This window comes from Oryctolagus cuniculus, chromosome 6, assembly GCF_964237555.1.
Source record: "Oryctolagus cuniculus chromosome 6, mOryCun1.1, whole genome shotgun sequence".
NCBI classification, from domain to species: domain Eukaryota; kingdom Metazoa; phylum Chordata; class Mammalia; order Lagomorpha; family Leporidae; genus Oryctolagus; species Oryctolagus cuniculus.
The window spans coordinates 167,973,406-167,990,782 of NC_091437.1; the positions used below are offsets into that span (position 1 = coordinate 167,973,406).

Genomic DNA, 17,377 nt, shown 5'->3' on the forward strand with positions numbered 1-17,377 from the left:
CTCCAGCCTGCAGAGCCGGCATCCCATATGGGTGCCAGTTCGAGTCCTGGCTATTCTACTTCCGATCCAGCTCCCTGCTGATGTACAGGGGAAAGCAGTAGAAGATGGCCTAAGTCCTTGGGCCCCTACGCCCACATGGGAGACCTGAAAGAAGCTCCTGGCTTCAGATCAGCTCAACTGTGGCCATTGCAGTCATTTGGACAGTGAACCAGCAGATGGAAGACCTCTCTCTCCCTCTGGCTCTACCTCGCTATAACTCCTGTCTTTCAAATAAATAAATTTATTTGCATGACACAGCTGCAGAGAGAGATTCGTCTTCCATCCGTTGGTTTATTCCCTAGATGGTCTCAATAGTCTGGGCTGAGCCAGGCCAATACCAGAAGCTTCATCTGGGTCTCCACGTGGGTGCAGGGGCCCAAGAGCTTGGGCCATCTTCTGCTGCTTTCCCCAGGCCATTAGCAGGGAGCTGGATCAGTAGTGTAACGAGCCGGCGCCGCGGCTCACTAGGCTAATCCTCCGCCTTGCTGCGCCGGCACACCGGTTTCTAGTCCCGGTCGGGGCACCGGATTCTGTCCCAGTTGCCCCTCTTCCAGGCCAGCTCTCTGCTGTGGCCCGGGAGTGCAGTGGAGCATGGCCCAAGTGCTTGGGCCCTGCACCCCATGGGAGACCAGGAGAAGCACCTGGCTCCTGCCTTCGGATCAGCGTGGTGCGCCGGCCACGGCGGCCATTGGAGGGTGAACCAACGGCAAAGGAAGACCTTTCTCTCTGTCTCTCTCTCTCACTGTCCACTCTGCCTGTCCAAAAAAAAAAAAAAAAAAGTGTAACGGGGGCTGCAGCTGTGGTGTGGCGGGTAAGGCTGACGTCTGCAGCGCTGGCATCCCATATGGGCGTTGGTTCGCGTCCCAGCTGCTCCACTTGTGATCCAGTTCTCTGCTATGGTCTGGGAAAGCAGCAGAAGATGGCCCACGTCCCTGGGCTCCTGTAACTGTGTGGAGACCTGGAGGAAGCTCCTGGTTCCTGGCTCCTGGCTTCAGGCACAGCTCTGGCTGTTGTGGCCATCTGGGGAGTGAACCAGTGGGTGGCAGACCTCTCTCTCTCTGCCTCTTTGTAACTCTGCTTTTCAAATAAATAAATAAATCTTTAAAAAGAAATGAAAAGGAAATGGAGCAGCCAGGACATGAACTGATGCCCGTGTGGGATGCCGGTGTTGCAGGTGGCGGCTTTACCTGCTGTACCTCACTGGGCTTTTGGATGTGGGCGGATGCTTGAGATGAGTCTGCCTTCCTGGCCTGGATTCTTACTCCCTAACTCCCAGGATTTGCATGACCTCTCACCCTGCCTGTCCCCCTCACCCCCAGCTCAGGGTGGGCGCTGTGTCTTCCCATTTTCCTGATGTTTTAGGGAGGAGTGATGGCAGAGAGGTGATGCAGAGGTTGAAGGAACTGTCAGAGAATGGAGGACGCAGGAGTCAGTGAAGCCAGCCTCCTTGTCGGGGCAGGGTGCAGGGTGCAGGGTGCAGGGGTGGGGGACCCTGACAGGGCCTGGGCGCGTGCCCACAGGCAGAGGCAGAGGCAGAGGGCTGTGTGTGTTGATGCCTGTCTGCGGGAGGCACTCCGAGGTGTTCACAGGGTGAGCAGGGAGCTGCTTGTCTAGGCTGACGGTGGTGGACAAGCCCTGCTGGCCAGTTCACGGGCAGGGCTGCCAGGTGCTGAGGGACAGAGCAGAGCCGGAGTCTGAGGAGAAGGGGTCCTTTCCCCTCGAACAGCTCAACTGAAATGTGGCAGAGAGATTTCCCGTAGAAGAAATTCACGTTCCACAGGAAGTAGTAACTTTTGGAAGAATTAGGTGTTGTGGGGGCTCATGGATGAATGTTTTGTTATTCTAGGTTGGAGAAGCTGCCCCGTCCCCACTGGGTGAAGCCAGGACCTCAGAAATGACCGAGTCCTATGTGAAGAGTGAGTGTGCGGTGTGGGCGGGACCCAAGTGCCTCCAGGCCCCCACAGATGGGGCTGCCCCTTGCTGGGGCCGGTGGGATTGACTCGGCTCTGGGATGCCTGGCGTCCCCATCAGGGCTCTGAGCCTGCCGGGTTCTGGTGTAGAGCAGCCACGGTGCCAGGCAGCTGTGGCTTGAAGGAGTCTGTCTTGAAGAAGCTGCTTTCTCCAGTAAGCAAAGTGCTGTCTCAGGCCATTTGGATTGCTGTAATGAAATGCCGTAGACGGGGCGGTTTACAGACTGACTTACAGAAGGAGAATGGCAGAGAGAGGCAGAGACCGATTTGCTGTCTGCTCGTTCACTCTTGAAATGCCCACGACAGCTGGGCCTTGGTCAGGCCAAGGCAGGACCTCCATCCATGGGAGGCGGATCCATCATCTGCTGCCTTCCAGGGTGTGCATGAGCAGGAGCTGGGCCAGAAGTGGAGCAGCTGGGACTCAAACCAGACACTCGCACACGAGCTACAGCAAACGCCTGCTCCCGCGGGGCCCGCCGTGGAGTGAAGTCCAGCGTGTGCACTCCGAAGGGGGCCAGCATTCAGGCTGTGTCGGGCTGGTCCGGAACAGCCGCTGAAGCCGAGCACACAGCTTTTCCTTCGGGCTCGGCCCGACCGCTCTGAATGGGAGGGGTCCTTGGGTCGCTGTGCCTTCCCCGCCTTGACGCAGCCTTGGCATGGAGCTGGTGCCTGCCTCACTGGCCCTGCCTCCCCCACAAAGTCCCACAGCCCCCCTGAGGTGGAAACCCCCCACATGCTCCACCTCCTCCCTCCTGTGCCGCGCCTGGGGGTTCTGTCGGTGCCACTGCGGCACAGCTGAGGCTGAGGGCCACTGAGAGACCTGAGGAGTCTGGGTGCAGGCAAGGGCTGGGCAGAGGAGAGGCGGGAGCATGCACTGCCCACAGATGGCCCGAGCCGTGTGAGGGCCCGAGATCAGCGGGAGGGCCCTGCATGGAGGGGTGGGTGCAGACCACAGGACGGGCCAGCTTTGTTAAACTTAGATATGAGTGGATCTCCTTAATTTGGGCGGCCTATTTGCTGAACTATTAAGTGTGGAGGTGGGGGCTGTTCAGATGCAATGTCCTGCTCATGGCGGACTCCTGCTGGTGGAGCAGAGGGCGTGGCCAGCCCCGCAGGGTCTTGTCTCTGCCTGGGGCAGTGCTTATGGCTGGCTGAGGCCTGGCCTGGCCTGTGAGCACTGCCTTCTTTCAGTGTCGTGAGGCAGGGTCTGGCTTTATTCCTTCCTTGCTCTCCGTGGGTTCTGCTCGTTAGGTGCCTGTCCACCCCCAGGTGACACAGTATGAGATGGAGATGTCCACACCTGTCCTGGGACGTGAGGGGTGTGGTCCTGCACATGGACCCTGAGGAACCTGTCCGGCCGAGCCCAGCCGGGCAGTGAGCCCAAGGCCTCATGATCATGACTGGCAGAACCTCTTGTGTGGGGAGGGCAGCTGGGCCTGTCTTCTGAAGGCCTAACCCATGTATCCCAGGCAGGCAGCGGCCCCTGGTGCTCCCGACCCCAAGGGGTGGCAGGCAGGCACACTGTGCGTAGCTGCAGGTGCCAGTAGGCATGGCCGTTCTGTGGGGTGGCCCTAAGGCTTCGGGCGTGGTGCCGGAATGTGCCACCCCACACGGGGCCCCAGGCTGACGGCATCTGCCTGGGGTGGCAGTTTGCCACAGTAAAGAGGCTGCTGGACCGCGTTTGGTGACAGGCTTGTTTCCACAGAGCTGTCCTATCCCCTGCTGGAGGCTGTCACGGACAAGGACCCCGCTGTGCAGGAGCAGGTGTGCAGGGCCCTGTGCTCCCTTGGGGAGGTGCGGCCGGGGGAGATGCTGCGTGCCTGTGAGGAGTTCCTGCGGCACCGGGACAAGGTATGTCTGCCTGCCCGGATGGGGACACCCTCGGGGCACCCTGTGCTGGGCCTTCCTGGCTTGGGGGCGCACAGCCCGGTCGGAAGCAGTGGGCTGCATGTGTGCTGGCTGTTGGCAGAGAGCTGCCCCTGGGCTCCCTCAAGGTCTGGCGTCTCAGGATAGAGGGCCCCCTCGTCCTGTGCCTGGAGTGTGACTGTGCCCCAACAGGCTCACTGGCCTGTCTGGAGACTGGCCATCCCCACTGCAGCTCTGGGGCTGGTGAGCAGGGGCTGCCTGCCATTCCCTTTGCTCCAGGTGGCGGACCAAGCTCCTGCCCCAGGGAGGGAAGGTTGTCTCTGTCCCCTTGGTGCCGGTGTCTGGGAAGACTTAGCAGGGCCGTGGAGAGCTGGTCTGAGGTTTCAGGCTGCATTGCCCCCAAGGCGGGAGCTGCCCCGGGGAGGGGGCTCTGGAGCGCACTGTCCGCCCCCTGCGTTGCTAACTTGGCAGAATTGTGAGATGGGTATGCTCCCTCTGCCCGCGGGTGTCAGGTTGCCGGTTCAAGCCCCCGTGGGAGTGAGCGACTCAGCTGTTGCAGCTCACTGGACTTCTGCCTCTGCTGGGCCTTGGCAGAGCCTGAAATTGTTGGGTTCTTGTTTCTCTTGGTGCAGGGTTTTGTAGTCTCAGAGGCCCCTCATTCTTTTTGTTTTATTTGATATTTTGATATGTAAAAGGGGGCCTCATCAGGTGAGTGTTTCTCCAGGAAATGGCCTGGTTCCGAGAGGATACCTAGAACTGTGCTATGGTCTGGTTCCGAGAGGATACCTAGAACTGTGCTGTGGCCTGGTGAGGCCGCCTGTGCTTTCTCCCCCTGGGCATGGGGGGCTGTGCTTTCTCTCCCTGGGCATGGGGGGCCATCCTTACTCCCCCTGGGCATGGGGGGCCATCCTTACTCCCCCTGGGCATGGGGGGCCATCCTTACTCCCCTGGGCATGGGGGGCTGTGCTTACTCCCCTGGGCATGGGGGGCCGTCCTTACTCCCCTGGACATGGTGGGCTGTCCTTACTCCCCCTGGGCATGGGGGGGCCGTCCTTACTCCCCTGGGCATGGGGGGCTGTCCTTACTCCCCCTGGGCATGGGGGGCCATCCTTACTCCCCTGGGCATGGGGGGCCATCCTTACTCCCCTGGGCATGGGGGGCCATCCTTACTCCCCTGGGCATGGGGGGCTGTCCTTACTCCCCCTGGGCATGGGGGGCCATCCTTACTCCCCTGGGCATGGGGGGCTGTCCTTACTCCCCCTGGGCATGGGGGGCCGTCCTTACTCCCCTGGACATGGTGGGCTGTCCTTACTCCCCCTGCAGTGGGTTTGTGGTTCCAACAGGACAGTGGCTGGAGGTTGATGGCAGTGTGCTGTCTGCAAGGTGCATATGTGTGTAGTGCGTGTGCAGTGTGGTGTGTGTGTGTGCCTGTAGGTGACTCCTGCAGACTCTCTGGGCTCACCCTTCCTTGGGTGGCTGAAAGGCTCCCTTGCCCTTGACAGACGCTGGGGCTGACCCTGCTGTTAGAGGAAGTCACCAGAACGCACCACAGATAACAAGAGACTGTTACGTTTAGTAATTTGTAGCCAAAAATGTTTAAGATGTTTACTTGTTTTTATTAATTTGAAAAGCAGAGCGACAGAGATAGAGACGCAGAGACAGAGATCTTGCGTCTGCTGGCTCACTTTCCAGATGCCCGCAGCAGTGGCAGCTGGGCCAAGCTGAAGCCAGGGGCCAGGAACTCCATTTGGGTCTCCCAGGTGGGTGGCAGGGGTGCGTGTACTTGAGCCACCATCACTTGCTGCCTCCCCGGGTGTGGGGTGTGTGTTAGCAGGAAGCTGGAGTCCGGGCAGAGCCGGGGAGTGGACTCAGGCACTGCAGTGGGTTGCAGTTGTGTCCGTTCACGTCCTAGGCCAGATGCCCACTCCTGCAGCGGAGCATAAGTGTGCTTCATCGTGTGTGCCGCTTCCTGGTTTGTGTCTGATTTTGCCTCTTTTCTAACGGTTTTAGCTGCTTTTTTTTTTTTTTTTTCAAGATTCATTTATTTATTTGAGAGGCAGAGTTACTGACAGAGAGAGAGTCTTCCATCCTCTGGTTCACTCCCCAAATGGCCACAACAGCTGGAGCTGGATGATCCGAAGCCAGGAGCCAGGGTGCAGGGGCACAAGCAGTAGGGCCATCTTCCACTGCTTTCCCAGGCCATTAGCGAAGTGGAGCAGCTGGGACTCGAACTGGCGCCCACATCCCATGACAGACAAAGGCTTAACCTGCTACACCACAGCCCTGGCCCCCATTTAGCTTATTAAAATGGCTTCAAAGTAAAACGACTTTCCCATCAGTGGCCGGATGTGTACATGTTTTGAGTCGGGAGCTCTGCTCCTCCGGGGTGGACGCCTCGTCTGTCTCCTGTCAGCCACTTGCAGGTGTGGGCACAAGACCCTCGGCCTTGCTGGTGTGTGTGTGTGTTCCTGGCTGCCCTGTCTGGCTGCGTCTGCATAGACAACACGCGTGTTTCAGGCCTGCAGCATCCTGCTCTGAGGACCGGGATGCTGGGAGCGACTCCGTCCAGCGTTCAGGGCACACGGGTGCTTTCTAGGAGTCGGCTCCTGTCTGGCAGCTGAGCACAAACCTGGAGGCCCACGACGTTGCAGAAGTGAGGAATGACTTACTAGCTAACTTAGAAGTGCAAACAAGTGGCCCCCAGGAAGGAAGGCAGGTGCCGGCTGGCTGGCTGACTGCGCCTCAGGAGATGGCCTTCAGGGCCAAAGGGTCTCACGCGGAGCAGACCACCCAGAACTGAAGCTCCCCGGGGAAACTGGCAGTGTGTGTGAACTCTCAGCGTCCCTGGGGTGCTCGTGATACACACGGGCTCATCTCTGGGAAAGTCACGGCCCCTCCGCAGCCCCATATCTGTCTCTGCAGTGCTGGGACACTCACAGTCCCCCAAGTTCCAGACGGTGGCCACTGCTCCATAACCCACCCAGCCGTGTGGGCAGCAGCCACAGTCAGGCCAAGTCTGTGTCTGTTAAGTGACCCCGTGCCAACTCCCTTCCAGTGGTGTCTAAGCAAAACCAAGCCTTTCCTGGCTGGCTGACTGCCATTTCTCTTCCCAAAGCTGTCTTGTGACTGTCGCCTGCAAGCCTGCTTAACTTCAGTTCACCCGGGAAACCTTGTTTCTCCCCCACGGGGCTGGGCTGATGTGTCCGTCCCCGCTGTGCGGGCAGTGTTCTGCGGACATGAGCCGTCTCCCGTGGCAGCTGCTCTCGGGAGGAGTGCCGGGGATGTCACTCAGGCTAACTGGGTGTCTCCAGTGGCAGACACCCGGTGCCCTGTTTGGGACTGGGCAGTGGCAGCTCTGATGTGTGCTGTGGCTGGTCCTGGCTGTCCAGTGGTGTGGCCAGCCCATGCCGTTGTCCCCTGTGCTTATTTGAGACAAAAACTGTGCTGGAGTGGCCTGGTGTAGGAGGAAGAGGGGGCAGGACTGTGTGCGGGGTCAGCCGAGGGCCGGAGGAGGCGTGGCTGATGGATGGGGGTCGTGTTTCATGTTGGAGTCTGGTGCCTGGAGCTTGTCACAGCCTGGGGTGGGGCCTTGGAGCCCAGGTTGGGGAGCAGGGGCCTGGGAGCTCCAGCTGGGCTGCTTGCTGCCCGTCACATGCAGAAGACTGGACGTGCCCTCTCCTGTGTAGGGGCAGGGGGGTGGCCTTGTGTGGGCGGACCCCTGTAGCGCAGCTCTGGGCACACGGAGTCTGGGTGTGCTGCTGCACGCCCCACAGCCTTCCCCGCTGCCCTCCTCAGTTGGCGCACCCATACCGCGCGATGGTCCTGAGGGTTATGGAGACGGTCCTGAGCAGTCACACCTGCAGGCTGGACAAGGACACGGCCAGCGCTGTCCTCCTCCTGGCCTCCAGCGAGATGACCAAGACCAAGGTGCGTGGGCTCGGCCCTGCTCGGGAGGGCGGCTTCCTTTCTGGGCCTTGCTGCCCCGGGTGTTAGGAGTGGGTTGTGTCCGGCTGAGGTCTCGTGCCTACAGCTTTCCCCGGGGGACACTGGAGACAGGCTCGTTCTGCCACCTGTGCGAGAAGTTCTCCCTCTGGGTCTTGGGCAGGAGCTGTTCTCTGAGTGGCAGCAGGCGGCGAGCAGCGTGCTGGTGGCCGTGGGGAAGCACTGCATCAACCCCGTGATGGAGGAGCTGCTGAGCCAGTTCCAGCCGGGGGTCCTGCCGCACCCCCTCGTGCTGCAGACGCTGGCCGGCCTCGCTGTGTCCAACGGTAGGTGGTGGCCTGGCCCGCTCTGTGCTCTGGCCTCATGGCCCAGCTCCTGTGCCTGCACCCGCCTCGGGCTGTCAGGAGCTCAGGCCATGTAGGGGCTGTGTGTGTGTGCTGGGCGGTGGGGGCTGTGTGTGTGTGTGCTGGGCGGTGGGGGCTGTGTGTGTGTGCTGAGCGGTGGGGGCTGTGTGTGTGTGTGTGCTGAGCGGTGGGGGCTGTGTGTGTGTGCTGAGCGGTGGGGGCTGTGTGTGTGTGTGTGCTGGGCGGTGGGGGCTGTGTGTGTGTGTGCTGAGCGGTGGGGGCTGTGTGTGTCCCTGTGCTGAGTGGTGGGGGCTGTGTGTGTGTGCTGGGCGGTGGGGGCTGTGTGTGTGTGTGCTGAGTGGTGGGGGCTGTGTGTGTGTGTGCTGAGTGGTGGGGGCTGTGTGTGTCCCTGTGCTGAGTGGTGGGGGCTGTGTGTGTGTGTGCTGAGCGGTAGGGGCTGTGTGTGTGTGTGCTGAGCGGTGGGGGCTGTGTGTGTGTGTGCTGGGCGGTGAGGGCTGTGTGTGTGTGTGCTGGGCGGTGAGGGCTGTGTGTGTGTGTGCTGGGCGGTGGGGGCTGTGTGTGTGTGTGCTGGGCGGTGGGGGCTGTGTGTGTGTGTGTGCTGGGCGGTGGGGGCTGTGTGTGTGTGTGTGCTGGGCGGTGGGGGCTGTGTGTGTGTGTGTGCTGGGCGGTGGGGGCTGTGTGTGTGTGTGCTGAGCGGTGGGGGCTGTGTGTGTGTGTGTGCTGAGTGGTGGGGGCTGTGTGTGTGTGTGCTGGGCGGTGGGGGCTGTGTGTGTGTGTGCTGAGTGGTGGGGGCTGTGTGTGTCCTGTGCTGAGTGGTGGGGGCTGTGTGTGTCCTGTGTGGAGCTGTGGGGACTGTGTGTGTCCTGTGCTGAGTGGTGGGGGCTGTGTGTGTCCTGTGCTGAGTGGTGGGGGCTGTGTGTGTCCTGTGCGGAGCGGTGGGGGCTGTGTGTGTCCTGTGCTGAGTGATGGGGACTGTGTGTGTGTGTGCTGAGTGGTGGGGGCTGTGTGTGTCCTGTGCTGAGTGGTGGGGGCTGTGTGTGTCCTGTGCTGAGCGGTGGGGACTGTGTGTGTCCTGTGCTGAGCGGTGGGGACTGTGTGTGTCCTGTGCTGAGCGGTGGGGACTGTGTGTGTCCTGTGCTGAGCGGTGGGGGCTGTGTGTGTCCTGTGCTGAGCGGTGGGGGCTGTGTGTGTCCTGTGCTGAGCGGTGGGGGCTGTGTGTGTCCTGTGCTGAGCGGTGGGGACTGTGTGTGTCCTGTGCTGAGCGGTGGGGGCTGTGTGTGTCCTGTGCTGAGCGGTGGGGGCTGTGTGTGTCCTGTGCTGAGTGGTGGGGGCTGTGTGTGTGTGTGTCCTGTGCTGAGTGGTGGGGGCTGTGTGTGTCCTGTGCTGAGCGGTGGGGACTGTGTGTGTCCTGTGCTGAGCGGTGGGGACTGTGTGTGTCCTGTGCTGAGCGGTGGGGGCTGTGTGTGTGTGTGCTGAGCGGTGGGGGCTGTGTGTGTCCTGTGCTGAGTGGTGAGGGCTGTGTGTGTGTGTGCTGAGTGGTGGGGGCTGTGTGTGTGTGTGCTGAGTGGTGGGGGCTGTGTGTGTCCTGTGCTGAGCGGTGGGGGCTGTGTGTGTCCTGTGCGGAGCGGTGGGGACTGTGTGTGTCCTGTGCTGAGTGGTGGGGACTGTGTGTGTCCTGTGCTGAGCGGTGGGGGCTGTGTGTGTCCTGTGCTGAGTGGTGGGGGCTGTGTGTGTCCTGTGCTGAGTAGTGGGGACTGTGTGTGTCCTGTGTGGAGCTGTGGGGACTGTGTGTGTCCTGTGCGGAGCGGTGGGGGCTGTGTGTGTCCTGTGCTGAGTGGTGGGGACTGTGTGTGTCCTGTGCTGAGCGGTGGGGACTGTGTGTGTCCTGTGCTGAGTGGTGGGGGCTGTGTGTGTCCTGTGCTGAGCGGTGGGGGCTGTGTGTGTGTGTGCTGAGTGGTGGGGGCTGTGTGTGTGTGTGCTGGGCGGTGGGGGCTGTGTGTGTCCTGTGCGGAGCGGTGGGGGCTGTGTGTGTCCTGTGCTGAGTGGTGGGGGCTGTGCTCGCTCTGCTGAGCGCTGGGGGCTATGATGCCACCCTGAGCACCCTCTGCCCCACAGTGTTCGGCACCGTCCCTTTCCTGCCGTCCGTGCTGAGCACCATGCTGCCCATGCTGGGGATGGCCAGGCAGGACACCATGCGGGCTGTGCTCTGCTGCGGTAAGATGGTTGGTACGGCTGCACCTGTCTGCCCTGTGTCTCGGGGCTGCTGTGGGACCTGGCTGACGTGCCGCTGTCAGCTGGCACAGGTCCTTGGGGCTGCAGGGAGGCAGGCAGGAGCCAGAGGGAGGGCCTTGGCTGAGCTGCTCCTGGGGGCTGGGTGGGCCTGCCCTTGTGTTGCAGCCTGTGCCCTCGCTGCTTCTCTGTGCTGCTGAGATCCTCACACCAAGGGTCTGTAGTGACCTGGACACGGGTAGGAGGACACATCCTTAAATCACAGCTTTGCACGTCTGTTCTGTTCTCCATGCTGCTGCTTGCAGAGTGGCCTCTCCCTGGGCATCTCAGAGCAGCCAGAGGGGTGCTCCCTGCTCTCAAACCTGTGTCTGATCAGGCCGTAGGAGTGGCTTGGGCATGGCCTCTGGGAACATGGTGTTCCTGTAGGGAGCTGCGCTAACTTAGCCAAAGTTGGAGACCCTGGACGCTGTGGGCCTGGGGACCCAGCCACCCTTGGTAGCAGCCTTGAAGCCCCTGCAAGACTGCAGCTCTGGAACCTGGTGGGCAGGGCACCTGTGTCATTCCAGGCTCCCAGGAGGCAGCAGCTCCTTAAATGTTGACCCCTTGTTGACCGCTGGCCCTCCCAGGATTGGGATGTCCGGGCTTTTCCCCTGGTGGGTTGTCGTCACAGCAGGCAGGGCCTGGTGCCCAGGGGCATGGTTTGGTGGGGAAGGACATGGTGACGGAGTGAGGAATACGTTTTACATGTTGGGCCCATTCCTGGTGACTTTGGGTCTGGGGTCCTGGGGCTCTTAGGGCCCTGCCTCCCGTGCATCCGCAGAGCCCTGCCACTCCTTGCAGCCCCTGGCCTCCTGTCTCCTTGCCCAGCTTCTTCATGCTTTCATTTCTGGGGTTTTCCTTCCTGCCTGGGGACGAGGCCTCTGGCTGAGCTGATGCAGACCTCACTTCCTGATGTTTGAGGCTGAGATTTGACACAGGGTCCCAGAGAACCACACGCTGAGCTGGGGTGGAGAGAGGGCCTCGGGGGTGCCTGCATGGCGTGGGCTGTGGGTAAACCTTCCCGACGTGAAAGCATGGCAGGGAGAGCGTAGGACAGGGCCTTGTCCAGGTGGCGGCGACCAGGGACCGTGACGGCTGCTGGGTCTGTGCTGAGCTCACCCTGTGTCACCCCTATGGTGCTGAGAGCCACGACCCCAGGTCTTGCAGCTGCCACAGCCCTGGTGCTGTGGTTCCTCTCCTCCAGTCTCTGCCGTGGGGGTGAGGCCACTCCCCACGTGAAGGGAGGCTTCACTGGCAGTCAGTGAGTGGCACGGGGCAGCCTTGTGTGCACCGCTGGACGTGCCATGCAGGGGAATGGGCACAGCCTGACACTGCCCAGGAGTACAGCAGGGGCAGCGGTCTTCCTGGCACCCCGCATTGCCTGCATAGGAAGGCAGCCTCAGAAGAGACAAAGATGGACTCAGGGTGCAGTATGTCCAGGAAGAAGAAGACGGCCAAAAGAGAGCCGTGACTGAGGCTCCAGGGAGAAGACAGCCGAGAGAGCTGTGACCGAGGTCCCCAGGAGAAGACAGCCGAGAGAGAGCTGTGACCTAGGTCCCCAGGAGAAGACAGCCGAGAGAGCTGTGACCGAGACCCCAGGAGAAGACAGCCGAGAGAGAGCCGTGACCGAGGTCCCCAGGGAGAAGACAGCCGAGAGAGCCGTGACCGAGGTCCCCAGGAGAAGACAGCCGAGAGAGAGCTGTGACCGAGGTCCCCAGGAGAAGACAGCCGAGAGAGCTGTGACCGAGACCCCAGGAGAAGACAGCCGAGAGAGCTGTGACCGAGACCCCAGGAGAAGACAGCCGAGAGAGCCGTGACCGAGGTCCCCAGGGAGAAGACAGTCGAGAGAGCCGTGACCGAGGTCCCCAGGGAGAAGACGGCCGAGAGAGCCGTGACCGAGACCCCAGGAGAAGACAGCCGAGAGAGAGCTGTGACCGAGACCCCAGGAGAAGACAGCCGAGAGAGCCGTGACTGAGGTCCCCAGGAGAAGACAGCCGAGAGAGAGCCGTGACCGAGGCCCCAGGAGAAGACAGCCGAGAGAGAGCCGTGACCGAGGTCCCCAGGAGAAGACAGCCGAGAGAGAGCCGTGACCGAGGCCCCAGGAGAAGACAGCCGAGAGAGAGCCGTGACCGAGGTCCCCAGGAGAAGACAGCCGAGAGAGAGCCGTGACCGAGGCCCCAGGAGAAGACAGCCGAGAGAGAGCCGTGACCGAGGCCCCAGGAGAAGACGGCCGAGAGAGAGCTGTGACCGAGACCCCAGGGAGAAGACAGCCGAGAGAGCCGTGACCGAGGCCCCAGGAGAAGACAGCCAAGAGAGCCGTGACCGAGGTCCCCGGGAGATGCGAGGAGATGGTGGATCCGTGAAGCAGGCATGTTGTCGCGAGGAAGCCACATCCAGAGAGTACAGCGGAGCTTTGAGAGTGAAGTCATGGTGATAGAAATAAAAACCACAGCCGGCACCGCAGCTCACTAGGCTAATCCTCCGCCTGCAGCGCCGGCACACCGGGTTCTAGTCCCGGTCGGGGCGCCAGATTCTGTCCTGGTTGCTCCTCTTCCAGTCCAGCTCTCTGCTGTGGCTTGGGAGTGCAGTGGAGGATGGCCCAAGTGCTTGGGCCCTGCACCCGCATGGAAGACCAGGAGAAGCACCTGGCTCCTGGCTTCGGATCAGCGTGGTAGGCCGCAGCGTACCAGCCGCAGTGGCCATTGGGGGGCGAACCAACGGAAAAGGAAGACCTTTCTCTCTGTCTCTCTCTCTCTCTCTCACTGTCCACTCTGCCTGTCAAAAAAAAAAAAAAAAAAAAAAAAAAAAAAAAAAGAAAGAAAGAAAGGAAAAAACACAATAGAGTTGAGGAAAGAGTAGAAATCTTCCGCAAAACAGCCACAATGCAAAAGTGGCAGAGAAGACAGAGAGAATTAGCATGTTGGGGCACGGAACCAGGACCCCGGTACCAGGCACCTTAGAAAGAGCCGACAGTGGTTGTGAGTCTGCCCAGGAGGCTGGACAGGCAGATCCTCTGGGGGCACGCAGGGTGTTCTTGTGGGGAAGATGGTCGAGGAGGAGGGTGAGGGGCGGGTGGCCTGTGGGCAGCTCTGGCAGCAGTGCCACGCAGGCCTCTCCAGCCTGGAGGGGAGCCCACCCCAAGCACCTTGCGAGTGTCAGGGTGGAATAAAGACTTTAGGGAAAGCAAGCCTCAAGACAAACCTCCAGCCATGCTTCCCGGAGGTGAATGGAGGATGTGTTCCACCATGACACTGCTCTGACCATGTGGGCACCCAAGAGACTGGGGGACAGCAGGCGCCTGGGCCTCTTGGAGGAGGTGCAGGCCCAGGACAAGTGGCTGCTGCTGTCTTCCCCTTGGGGAGGGGGGCTGTGTTTGTAATGGAGAACCAGGCAGATACACACAGGAGATGACCCCTAACTCACGCCCAGCAAAGCTGTGCAGGAAGGAGAACTGGGGCGAGGAGACAGGGGAGACTCCTGCCTGGCCACCCTGGAAAGGGCCACTCGGGGTGGGCAGGGCCATGCAGATGAGGCACGGAGAGGATAGGGGTCCGAGCCAGCACCTGTCTGCTTGCAGCGTGCTGGGGAGGGAGGGTGAGAACCCTCCCTTAACCTTTGTGTGACTCGGATGAAGGTGAGGAGCAGCCTGTTACCTTGAGAACCCTTCCTGCTGCAGGACACCCAGAAATGCCAATGGGCTTGCCGTCCGTCCTGCGGCTGGGAACGGGAGGCAGGCGTGGGAGACAGGCACGGCCCATCTTCCGCGAGAGGGTGACGAGGGGACGCCCTTGGTGCCAAGGGCCCTGGGAAGTGGGTTTTCTTCTGTTGTTTTCCCCGCTGAGGTTGTGTAACTGCCTGGCTTTCAGCTAGGTGTCGCTGCGGTCTACACCTCCTGTTGAGGCACAGGCTTGAGTCAGCAGCTCACTGGTTCCCTGCAGTGAGGATCTCAGCCTGGGCCTGGGGCCGTGTCAGTTACAGCCAGAAATCCCGCAGCAGCAGAGTAGGATTAGAGCAGAAGACAGCGTATCTGATGTTCATGAGGTCACAGCGTAGCAGCAGAGGGGTGGGCGCGGCACCACCTGGGGCACCGTATCCCCTATCTGAGTCTGGGTTCCAGCCCCAGCTGCTGCACTTCTGCCAGTGCGCCCTGGGAGGCAGCAGATGATGGCCCAAGCACTTGAATCCCACCACCCAAGTGGGAGACCTGGATGGAGGTCCTGGCTCCTGGCTTAGGCCTTGCCTAGTGCTGGTGGTTGTGGGCATTTTGGGAATGAACCATGGGGGGAAGATTCATTCTCTCTCTCTCTCTCTCTCTCTCTGCCTTTCAAGTAAAAGTAAACAGTTCTTAAAGATGGAGAAAAAAAAAAAAACAAAACAGGGTAAGGAAGCAAAAGCAGGAACAAGTTGGGAGAAATTGTGTTTCTGTGCCCTTGAGGCCGGTTTGGAGAGGGACAGGTAGAGCGTTTAGACAGGAAGCCGGTGCTCTCCATGAAGGGCGGAGGGTTGGCCACTTGGAGAAGCTGGGCCTGGAGCTGAGGACTGCCCAGCGCTGCTCTGAGTGGGCTGAGCTTTGGGGACTGCAGGAGCAGCGTGAAGGAAGGGCTGAGGGGAGGGGCAGGGCTTAGAGTGGCTGCTTGCTCCAGAAAGCAAAGGAGGTGACTGAGCAGTTGTCCACAGCTGGGTGCATCCTCTGAGGTCATGGGTGCCAGGAAGCAGCTGCTGGGAAGGCTGTGCCCTGTCGGGCCCCAGGGGCCACCTCCCACACCGACCCGTCCAGCTGAAGCCAGGAGCCTGCAACCGCCAGAGGGGGAGGCAGAGGAGGCAGGAGTGGCTGGGGCAGAGCCGATTCCAGGAGCCCACATTGCAGGGTGGAGTGTGACCCGCTGTGTGGGGCACATACGCCAGCACGGCAGTAGCAGCTGTTGATCACCTGTGCATGGCCAGGGCTTTCCAGGGAGCCGCTACAGCCTGGAGTCCAGTGTTTCTCTCTGCAGCCCCCCCCACCACCACCACCACACAGATGGACAGGCGGCTCTTGTTCTGGCCATGGTGCCTCGGAGCTGTGCCCGCTGTGTGGTCGGTGAGCCACCCAGGCCTTGCTGGAGCAGGGTTCTCCCTTGTTATTATTGACAGTGCTGCTGCTGGTCGTCCCTCCTGCCCTGACTGGAACGGGGCAGAAAATGGACAGACAGACATCTGGGAAAATATAACACTGCACTCGCTTCGGCAGCCACGTCCTAAAACTGCAGTGTCAGAGAGATGAGTGTGGGCCTGTGCAGAGATGGTGTGCAGATGCCTGGGCGTCCTCGTGTTCTGAGGCAGGGTCAGGCGCGCTTCCCCGAGGATCCACACCCCTCAGAAGTGTTGAGGGCATCAGCAGGGTCAGAGAGCGAAGAGAAACACGAAGCAGCCAGTAGTCCCCACCTGACCCTGTCACCCAGGGGCTCCCCACCTGACCCTGTCACCCAGGGGCTCCCCACCTGACCCTGTCACCCAGGGGCTCCCCACCTGACCCTGTCACCCAGGGGCTCCCCCAGGCCCTGTCACCCAGGGGCTCCCACCTGACCCTGTCACCCAGGGGCTCCCCCCAGGCCCTGTCACCCAGGGGCTCCCCACCTGACCCTGTCACCCAGGGGCTCCCCCCAGGCCCTGTCACCCAGGGGCTCCCCACCTGACCCTGTCACCCATGGGCTCCCCACCTGACCCTGTCACCCAGGGGCTCCCCCAGGCCCTGTCACCCAGGGGCTCCCACCTGACCCTGTCACCCAGGGGCTCCCCCAGGCCCTGTCACCCAGGGGCTCCCCCCAGGCCCTGTCACCCAGGGGCTCCCACCTGACCCTGTCACCCCGGGGCTCCCCACCTGACCCTGTCACCCAGGGGCTCCCCCCAGGCCCTGTTACCCAAGGGCTCCCACCTGACCCTGTCACCCAGGGCCAAATTCATTCATTTATTCCTTCCTTCCTTCCTTTTTTTTTTTTTTTTTTAAGATTGATTTATTTGCAAGCAGAAATACAGAGAGGTGGAGGAAGAGAGGTCTTGCACCTGACAGTTCACTCCCCAAATGCCCATTGCTGGGACTGGGCTGATCTGAAGCCAGGAACTTCCTCCAGGTCTCTCACGTGGGTACAGAGGCCCACAGCACTTGGGCCATCTTCTACTGCTCTCCCAGGGCATAGCAGAGAGCTGGATGGGAAGTGGAGCAGCGGGGACTAGAACTAGCACCGGATGGGATGCCAGCGCTGCAGGCGGCAGTTTTACCTGCTATGCCACAGTGCCCACCCCACCAAATTCTCTCTATGAGCTGGGTAGTGCCTTCACACTGAGAGGACACACAATACACCCCCTCCAGCCACGCACTGTGCCGCTCCCAGGGCGGGGGTGCCTTTGGATGCCTGTGTCCGTCTGTAGCCTGTGATGTGTTGGTTCAGTCCCCAAACCCGGGAACATGGAGATTAGCATCCCTGGTGACGACGAGGCCCAGGGACAGAGTCACAGCTGACATGGAGCTGAGATGTGTCCCATCTGGGTCAGTGCCGGCAGGTGCAGAAGAAACCTGCAGACCCACTTCTGTGGCTGTTGATTCTGAATCCATCGTAAATACAAGTGAGTGGGCGTCTGTTACAGGATAAGAAAAACAGAGTTAGCTCAGCCCAAAGAGAGCCCCTTGTCCCGGAGAGCTCTGCGGTCCGGCAGTGTCGCAGCACCACATGTGCTCTTTCCACTTAACACCAGAACCCTGAGAACATGCAGCGAAAGCGCATCCGCAGCTTAGCGTGGGGGCTGAGCTCCAGGTGAGCCAGTGGGAGTGGGGCAGGCTGGCCCCGGGGGCACAGGTGCTGAAAACCCTGAGGGCCTGGCTGCCGGGCAGCAGAACTGCCCGTGGCGTTGAAGGCATTTTGTCCTGCAGACCAGAAGCAGGGGGGGTTG

At 61.0% G+C, this 17,377-nt stretch overlaps 1 protein-coding gene across 7 annotated transcripts in view; it reads left to right on the top strand.

The window, feature by feature from the left end:
- MROH1 (maestro heat like repeat family member 1) overlaps positions 1 to 17,377 on the top strand; it is a 74,745-nt gene that overhangs the window by 13,877 nt on the left and 43,491 nt on the right. For 6 of the 7 annotated variants that reach the window (XM_051831188.2, XM_051831189.2, XM_051831192.2 and 3 more), the window contains 5 exons: positions 1,886 to 1,955; positions 3,715 to 3,860; positions 7,671 to 7,802; positions 7,981 to 8,143; positions 10,298 to 10,396. In XM_051831188.2, the coding sequence (XP_051687148.2) occupies positions 1,934 to 1,955; positions 3,715 to 3,860; positions 7,671 to 7,802; positions 7,981 to 8,143; positions 10,298 to 10,396 (562 nt within the window). In that variant the 5' untranslated portion in view covers positions 1,886 to 1,933. Of the gene's footprint in view, positions 1 to 1,885; positions 1,956 to 3,714; positions 3,861 to 7,670; positions 7,803 to 7,980; positions 8,144 to 10,297; positions 10,397 to 17,377 lie in introns of those variants that run through there. The other variant, XM_051831191.2, reaches the window with a different exon arrangement.